General features: G+C 42.1%; 2 protein-coding genes across 9 annotated transcripts in view; one reads left to right on the top strand and one right to left on the bottom strand.

The window, feature by feature from the left end:
• Nucleotides 1-3,532: 3,532 nt before the first annotated feature.
• NDUFB3 (NADH:ubiquinone oxidoreductase subunit B3) lies at nt 3,533-7,353 on the bottom strand. 3 transcript variants are annotated; one of them, XM_030485647.1, is made up of 3 exons: nt 7,060-7,353; nt 5,544-5,691; nt 3,533-3,786 (listed from the first exon to the last, which is right to left on the bottom strand). In XM_030485647.1, exons 2-3 carry the CDS (start codon nt 5,687-5,689, stop codon nt 3,630-3,632), a joined length of 303 nt encoding a protein of 100 aa, XP_030341507.1. In that variant the 5' UTR covers nt 5,690-5,691; nt 7,060-7,353; the 3' UTR covers nt 3,533-3,629. The 3 variants fall into 3 exon arrangements, with proteins under 3 accessions (XP_030341507.1, XP_030341509.1, XP_030341508.1); XM_030485649.1 differs by having other exon boundaries at nt 7,064-7,353; XM_030485648.1 differs by having other exon boundaries at nt 7,077-7,353.
• A 59-nt stretch (nt 7,354-7,412) lies between these two features.
• The window catches only part of FAM126B (family with sequence similarity 126 member B), a 57,148-nt gene continuing 55,512 nt past the window's right edge, over nt 7,413-9,048 (top strand). For 5 of the 6 annotated variants that reach the window (XM_030485634.1, XM_030485638.1, XM_030485636.1 and 2 more), the window contains exon 1: nt 8,000-8,043. The gene's annotated coding sequence lies outside the window, so the exon portion shown is untranslated. Of the gene's footprint in view, nt 7,468-7,999; nt 8,044-9,048 lie in introns of those variants that run through there. The other variant, XM_030485639.1, reaches the window with a different exon arrangement.

Here is a 9,048-nt window from a genome sequence, read left to right as displayed (position 1 = left end):
CAGACTGTTTCTAAGGGTTTTTCTTTTCCATTGGAACAATGATAAAAGGATTATCTAACTTCCAGATTTTCAGATTTGTTTGGCTTACAACTGAGAATAAAGAACGTATAGAGCATCTGTAAAATCAGTTCCCTGTCATACATGTCCTACCCAGGCATGTTTTGATACCCAAGATGAAATCAGTAACTTAATTGGAAGACGAGTCCCAAGTACATTCCTTGAAAACCTTTTGAGGCGTACACTCCTAACTTCAATTAGCTGCATGTAGAAAATGCACTTGCATTGATGTAAATAGTCTTAGCTAATAAATGCTGATTTGGCAAAGATGTAATTGCGGGATAGAAGCTTGTAGTTTGAGAGTTCAACAAAGACTTTTGTAGGAAGTTTTTCAGGAGGGATTTCAAGGCAGGTTAATAACAGATGCACACAGTTACAGCTTGCTATTTAAACTGCAGCTGCCTCTCATGATGAGAATGGTTAAGCCCTGAAATAGGAATTCCAGAGACATCCAATTTATACTGCAGTGTAATCACTACTGTATTGGAATAATTTAGCTACTTCTCTGTAATATACAGATTTGGAAGATTATGCTAATGATGTAAGTATTAAAGGTAGCATTAGCAAAAACAATAGACAAATCACAAGTATCTTTCCAGGTGAGCAGAAACTGGTCTTTGACTACTGATGGAGATGGGATTTCTATCTGCATTTTAGAAAATGAAGCATCATGTTTTTCAGTTCTTAAGTTCTGTTTTTCAGAACTTAAGAAGAACTTAAAGAACTTCCTGATTCTGGTGTTACAGTCATGTACGTTCCTCACCTGCAGGTGCCACTGCTGTTTGTGACCCTGTTCTTTGCACTATAAAATATCTGTGCTGGTAGAAAGGCTTTTTTAATGTAAAGATAGTCATTGCTATGGTTACAGTGAAGACAGATTTGGTACTATTATTTTAATACACAGGAAATACTCCATCCCCAGGCAGGATTAGTGTTAAAATACATGTGAAGTAAAAATTTTTGAATATTGTATGTATAGTAATGAGACATTCTTATATTCTACAATACTGGCAAAATACATTCATCATCAATTAAGGCAGTTGTTTAGAGCAGTGGTTGCCATCCGGCTATTAAACCAGTAAATGATAACCACCTTTATTAATAAATTTATTAATTTTACCTAAACTAATCTGTTTAACTGTGAATATGCCCAATATATTTGCTTATATAGAATGTTGGTAAGGCTTATTCTTATGATCTTCCTTACAGAAGGAAAATCTTTAAAGCAGAGCATCTGTGGAAATTAAATTGAGTTTACTTGCTTGCATCTAAAGTTTATGGAAACTGTAGCTGAAATTAGAAGACATAAGATTTTGATCGTGTTAACTATCTTCATATACAATAGTCTTGATAGAGAGAATGATCTCGTTTTGAAAAATTTTTGAGGAATAATGAGGAATGCATTAGTTTACACAGCAGCCAAAATGGTCTAAATAAGCTAAGCAACATGCTAAGGTTATGTAAGCTGAAAATATGATTACAGTAACCTCTAAATCTGTGTTTATCTGCTAGTGCTTGAAAACACAATAATGTAGGAATATCTCTTCAGCTAGTGTCTGAGCTCTGTGTTACATCAGTGAAGTGGCAGGCTTGTACCATTTAGAAAGAATAATTCCATAGGAACTTGCAGCAACTTTACCTCAAACTCTGAAGAATTTGATACAGAACAAACAAACAAACAAAACCCAATGAAAAGTATTCATAAAGAAGAACATGAAAACAAACTTTTTTAACAGGAAACTAAATGGGCAGCAACTACAGCTTAAAGGTTTTCAAAATTTTTTTTAAGTCTTAAGCTTCTGCAACAGCTGAAATAGAGTTGGGGTGTGGGGGCAGCCAGTCAGCACGCAAGTACTGCACCCCAAATTCAAATTATAAAGAGCAGCCGAAGTGAGAAGCACGTATCCTCCACATACATTTTTCTGAACAACCATCTAAAATTCAGTTATCTTAAGTTGTTAAGGCTTGGACTCAGATAGAAAACAAGCAGTGAATGCCAGCCTTTGAAAATGTGTACCCTGGGTGGGACTGCCTAAGGGACAAATATTTTGTGCAACAGACCTTACCCAGTAGGTTCTTGATTTGTTTTTTGTTGAATGATGCAGCTGGATAGGGATGCTTGAGAAAGGATTAGGCAAGAAAAGTTGAGTAAAACAAATGTTTGCCCTATGAACAGTGCCTTGAGCAATGTCAGAGGTGACAAATTCCACTGAACAGTACAGCTCCGCTCCCACAATAACAGATGTTGATTGGCTCTAAAAATAAAGCCCTGTTATATATTCACACACAGCCTTCCTGAGCGAGATTATATATATTAAACACCCCCCCCCACCCCCATACTCTAGCTGTGTTTTGGTAGGACTTTCAAATTGTATGTAAACCTGCAATTTGTGACATAACTTTCCAGTTTCTTCACCATGGAAGTACGCTACATAATTGAGTAGTGGCATTTAGTTTCTCACTTATTTGTCTAATTTTGCTTTTCTGTTTAGTGACACTGATAGCCTGCTGTTGGGATTGAAAAAATACGTAGTACACCCTCCCTAGCTTATGTTACTAATGGCGTAACAAAATCTACAATAGGATATTTAGCCAGTTCTAATTCCTAGTGCTGCAGAGGACATATACTGTAAACAGGCCCTTTTCTACTGTAGTCCCCAATCTAGGCATTCTTAATGCACTCCAAAAGCTGTTAGTTAATTTAAGGAAAAAAATAGGAAATGTGAAACAAACTACTAAAAGGGACTAGGTGTAAAAATAAATAAATCTCTACTACTACAAATTTAAAGTTTACTACAGCGGGAGGGGGGGAAGCAGTTGTTTTGGACTTTTTTTTGTTTGTTTTTTTCTGGTTCTTGGTGGTGGTTTTTTTTTTTGTTTTTTTTTTTTTACACACATTACACAAGTATTTTGGAAGTCATTAGGATAAGGTACAATTACTGCAGAGTGAAACATTCTACTCTGCTTAGTAAATGTGGCAGTATGGCAGCAACGTAATTTTTGGATATTACATAGCAGATTATTTTGGTGCATAGTGTCTGCCAATTCAACAGGATTAAGTATAAGCTTTAGTATTTTCATATATATTGAGGTAGTTTCAGGTACTTTTTAAAGCTTAAAGGTAATGGTTCTTTTTATTTAGAGACATAGGAGTTAATAGTAACAAATTATACTTTTAAGAAATGACAAGTCATTCATTACCACTTACTAGCAAATAATCATTATTAAACCTGTAATTAATACAGTACAGTTTTTCCTCTTAATAGCAACACGCCTCTCAATTTCATTTAAGAGAACATTGGCAGGGCTTGAAAGAGCTGGCCTGATAGTTTGCTCTGTTCTTTAAAGGATGGTACAGAAAACCCAAGAGCATATGTATGTCTTGGGCTTTTTTCCCCCGACTGAAGTCAGGTAAATCACTCCAGCGATGTTTTTTGATCCTTCCACAAAAGTATAATAAAATCAAAGAAACATGTTTTTGGCTGTGATAGTCTTTAATGTGCATCATGTAAGTACAGAGTGAGAAGCATTCTTATATATGTTTCAGCTTATTAAGTTGTCATATTTGATCTTCAGTGATGGCCTCCATTCTTCTTTGGAGGAAACAAAGTATATTCAATGCCAAGAGCGATGACGAAAGCTGCAAATCCCCACTTAAGTCCCCTAGTAAAGACTTCTGTTAAGGTGACAGGTTTTGCAAAGCCACCCATGTATCTCCAGGCTTCATTACTAAAAGAAAAATGAAATCAAAAGAGTAAGATCAGTGGAGCCATTGTGATAAACATTAACAGGAATATCTTTGTTCAGGAAAAAAAAAGATTAAGGTATTTCAACTAGATACACTCTTAGACTGTAACATTTCTATCACTTAAATATCATTTAAGTAAGAGGAGTCACCACAAGTAAAGTTCATGATATTAACTCTAACCCTTTATGCATATAATTTGAGACACAAGTAATGCCAGCAAACATAATTGTAGTAATCTCCCTATACTTGTTGTCTTCTGGTTTTAGTCTTGTTTGAAACAAAATCAGAACCTGCTAGCACAGGCACGGGATGGAATGACTGCAAAGGTTAGTCGCTGTACTAGATGGTATCTAGCATAGTTAAATCTTAAAAGGAAATGTCTTTTCCAGTCATAGAAAACTTATCCTAATGGGGAGACACTTTCTGTTGTACAGTACAACACTTAACTATATTGGGATCAGAAAAGCCTACTAAAACTTACTAAAAAAGAAAAAAAGAAAAGGTAAAAGATTGTGTTTGGCTACAAAACTACAGAGTATTTAAACCTTACACTGTTTTGCCTTACTGTTTTCAACCTATAGTTACTGAAACATTGTTCGCTGCTATAATTGACTGTAAGTATTTATGTGTAGCACAACCAGTGTAATCTATAGAGATGAACACAGTTTCTGTCTGGCATGGAAGAGTATCTTCTAGATGCTAATATAGGGTACTAATCACAGGCTTAGGTTTCAAAATACGACATCTTTCACACAGCTTATACTGTATTGAATATGTCCATTCATGTGCATTTGCTACAAAGGTGGAAAGCTGATCCCCTGTTAAAAGGAACTTAATATACCAAAAAAGGTAGCCCTAGAGAGGGTTACATTTTCAAGACTTCTAGTGCAAGATATTAATAATGCAATCTTCTTCCAGATTACTGAAGTAAATAACTTGATACTTTAATTTCTCCTTCGTTAAGGAAGATTGGCACAATACTTGTCCTATGGAACTGGAATATTACTTTACATAGAATTTGAAAAGTTCAGGGAGAATCATCTCATGCTTTGACAATTTTACTTTGTTCCTAATTTCAGCTCCTCACGTAACTGGCTCAATTCCCTTCTCTTACCAGAGAAGCATTAATTAATTCTTTTATCTAGGAGGGGCAGCAAATATTACACAAGCTCTGTTCCATTTTGCTGTTTTGCAGCACTTCCTGAACGTGGAGGTCTATGCACTAAAAGATTAATTTACACTACATTTATGATACTAAACTGTGTTAATTTTTTAAAAAATGTAAGCCTATTGTTTGCTGAGAACAATTTTGCCTGAAGCAAAGGAAAAAAAAGAAAAAAGCTAACACTGCTTGCACTCCACAGAAATAGAGGCAACATACATTACATCAACTTCAACAAGATCTAAGCACACATCTTCTTTGCTGAGAAGGGATAGGCTCACTCGTGTGCAAGACCTAACACTACTTACATGTTTTGGTGGATAACGTATTGGTCATTGTGCCTGTATCATCATGAAAGATCACAAAGTGCAAGGGTGCCTTGCAAAATGTGGAGACTGCTGAAGGTGATGCAAGGTGTGACCTCCATGCAACAAAGTAAATAAAAACTTAATTGAAATGCTGACTAATGTATTCTAGACACATTTTCACTATTTTTACTAAAGAAGAATCTGCACTGACCAGGTCCAGTTGGTACTACAAGATGACATACTAAAATTCTGAGGCTCTTGCACTTACCGAGCCCATGGATCCCTAAGACCCCGCTTAGCTAGCTGTTCCTGGACCTTCTCTAGTGGAGTACCCTCTATCTTCCATTGCCTGTAGTCAGGGAGTTCAATTTTGCTGTGGCCGTGGCCATGGCCATGTTCATTTCCATGCCCCATACCTACAAGAAAAGAGTTTTTCATTTCTTGGACAATATCAGATTACTTTCACACACTTGTGAAGAACAATACGCTGTACAGGAAAACCAGAGAGGTTACAGGAAATATTCCAAAGGACCTTACACTGCATATGAAGCATCTTCTGCACTGTACACAGTGCAGTGTAGAACAGGGAGCTAAGAGGCTTTATGCTGCATTTCAGAAGTTCATGATTAAGCACAATAAAGCAACCTGTGCAGATTTCAGTATAACTGTGTTGTAAGTCACCACCACCATTACATTCATGAAGCAATGTGTAAATGTAAATTTTCCTTGCCAGAAAATAGTGTTAGAAAAATGATTGTTTCCAATGTCTGTGAATGGTTTTTAGCAGCACTGGGGCCCATCGAGTTGCAGGCTTTCCAGAGTACATCAAAAAGCTCAGAGTTCAGGTATGGCAGAGCTATGATCACCAGGCTCTGAAGAAAAACATAAGAAAAACAAAGACTTGGCTCCTCAGCTCCTGTTAAGTTGCCTTCAATTTAGTCAGACATAACTGTGGCAATAAACAGATACAGGACAGGTGAAAGGGCAAGGAGATGGACCTTACAAGGCATTTCATGAGGCTGGGAAGTACATGCTTTATTTAGGTATACCTTTGAGAGAACTATGAAAATATTAAGGTTCTTACTAAAAATGTGATCAAGGCAGATGGGAAGGAGAACATTTTCAGTGCGATCATGAAGGACTGTAAGAAAATAACAGCTTTGAAGTCTCTATTTTAACAAAGCACTTGAGACTTTAGTCAGGTTTCTTTCCCATTTTAACACATACTCGGTAGCAAAGAACAGATTTAATGTCCTTCATTTTTACAAGAATTGACTGGAATGTAATGGTGCAGAGAACACAGCTTTAAAGCCTGTAACTCTTGAAGACACCAAGCTGTGGAGACGAACAACGAGGATTCTCTTGCAGACGGAAACCTAAAGACGAGCTCTAACGCAGTCATCACCCGAGAAGCTCCCACCGCTCTGAACGCCAGACCCCTCCTGCCAGCCGTCCCCTTTCCACACGGCGGGGGTAGCTGCGCGCATGCGCACGGGCTGCACTGCAGCACGGCCCGAGCACCCCCCGCCAACATCACCACCACGGCCGAAAGGGCGCCCCGGCACGGGGCGGGGCGGGCGCGCACGGCGCCAGCGCCGAGGCCCGGTAGCCCGGGCGGGGCGGGTGTCCGGCTAACGGCGCCCGGGGAAGGGCGACGGCGGCTGCGCGAAGCCGCTCAGGCGCACAGGCCGGGGCAGCAGACACCGCCGCCGGCATCCCCTCCCCTCCCGCACACACACTCCGGAGGTGGCCGGGCCGCGGGCCCGCCCTCCTGCCCCTCGCACCGGCGGTGCCTCGGTACCTGTCCGCTCCGTGACCCTCCTTCAGACCGCAGCCGTCACCTGGAAGCGGAAGTCGGCGCTAGGACCGTCCGCTACAGGAAGCGCAGCCAGCCACGAGGGTTCCGGGCAGGTTCCGTTCCGCTTCCCCTCGTGTGGCGGTGAAGGCAGCGAGGCCGCTGCCCGCCCCTCTGCTGCTGGCGGCGCTCCCGCCGCGGCCCAACGAGGCAGGTCCCGCACCAGGAGCGGCGCCGAGGAGCTGGGCCACAGGGGGGAGGGAGACAAGCATGGAGGAGAGAGCGGCCAATCACTGCGGGGTTTGTTGGGGGCGGGAGCGGCCCAATGGGCGGGCGTATTGTTGAGCTGCGGGGTTGGCAGTGGCTGGAGGTGGTGGCGGCGGAGGAGGAGGAGAGGGTGAGCGAGTTGGTACCGGAGCCGGTGGGGGGGGGTGGTGGGGCCTGCGCCGGCACCAGCACCAGGGGTCCCCTCTCCCTTGCTTGCTCTTCGCTTGTTGCCGTTGCCCGCCGGTCGTTGCCGGCTGCTCAAGCAGGGGCGGAAGCCCGCGGGGTCTGTGCGTGCGGGGGCGCGAACCGCTGTTCCCCCCCCCCAGTCTCCCCCTGTGGCCGCTCGCCGGGGCGCCGCGCTCGGCCTCCCCTTTCCCCTCCCTCTTTCCCCTCAGGCGGGCGCGGGGAGCATCCCCACGCCCGGCGGTTATGTAAGCCCCGGGCCCGCTCGCCCCCGGCCGTGACCGCGGAGCGGCCGCGGGGCCCGGGGCAGTGCCCTCCCGCTGCCTGCCTGCCTGCCCGCCCGCCCTCGGGGTGCGCCTCGTCAGGGGAAGAAGTTGTGGGGGAAATCGGAGGTGCTCGCGAACCCGGCTGGCATCGGGAGAAGACTCGTGGTTTTCAGGGGATACATCTTGAAAGAGCATCGCTCTTTGTTTCCGTAGGAGAAGCAGGGAGACGTCCTGAGATCCTGGAACTGCACTGAAAGGTAAGTGGAAGTTAAGCATTCTCTTGACAGCTGCTGCTTGAATGAGAAGGTCGCTTGGTTCCAGTAAGCACCTGTCTCGGCGTTTTGCAAGCTGTGCCTGTGTAATTGTGAAGTGTCGTTTGCATTAGTATCGGGATAATTCAATTATTTTTTATGTTCCTCAAGGTTAAGTGCATGCACCCTTTCATCCGAAAAGAAGCTGTTCAAACTTAACTAGTCAGTGACTTATAAAGGCTGAAATTATTCCTCAGTTGTCGAAGAAACGATAATGTTGTTTCTTCATAGCGTAATACAAACTCTGTTATCTTAGTTTCTGATGCTCATAATAAGGACCACAATAAACACTATTTCATAGCATGATGCTGGCTGAATTTTAGGACAGGCTGTCGTGCCCTTTTTATTTATTTATTTATTTTTTTAATATCCTAATGTAAAGCTTCGGGGTTTTAGGGTTTGGTTTTTTAATATGGATATTGGGAATGCATGAGAAGAGTTCCAGGGGGGAATGCCATTATCATGTTATTAACAGTGAAACTGTTCTAAATAGAGTACCATCTGTTTAATCCAGACTGCCTCTGTCTGGTTTCAGCATTGAGTGTTTTTCACTGTGAGATAAAGTCTGCAAGATTCAGAGCAGCCTCATCTCTGCAGATGCAGTGTCAGGATGAGAGGAGATGTATTTGTTTTTTATTTTGTAATTATGTAGGGTGCAATTGCAGGAGGGCTTTTTATTCGTGAGGTGCCTAAATCTCTGTCCTATAAGGGATGAAGTTCTGTCAGATACCTGTAAAGTATTTCTTGTTACTTATTGTAGCTGAAAGTTAATGGGTATATGTTCGAAGTCCAGCATTGCTGAGGAATGTTGGTATTTTCCTCAGAAAAAAATTTCCAGTGACTCATAGACATGTTGGATGCCAGGCACCTTGGTTTTATATTTTGAATGAAAAATACAAAGTTCTGGGTTTATTTTTGATTTATTTGGTTGGTTGGTTTGTTTTCTTCATG

This window comes from Strigops habroptila, chromosome 5 (genome assembly GCF_004027225.2).
Source record: "Strigops habroptila isolate Jane chromosome 5, bStrHab1.2.pri, whole genome shotgun sequence".
Taxonomy (NCBI): Eukaryota; Metazoa; Chordata; class Aves; order Psittaciformes; family Psittacidae; genus Strigops; species Strigops habroptila.
Note: the sequence above shows the minus strand (reverse complement) of the source record. Positions and strands in the feature narration are given on the sequence as shown.

Excerpts from the sequence above, each read along its gene's own strand:
- NDUFB3 (XM_030485647.1), bottom strand. The coding sequence starts at position 5,689 with ATGGGGCATGGAAATGAACATGGCCATGGCCACGGCCACAGCAAAATT. Across the intron at positions 3,787-5,543 it reads CTTAGGGATCCATGGGCTCG|TAATGAAGCCTGGAGATACA; the intron begins GTAAGTGCAAGA and ends TTTTTCTTTTAG.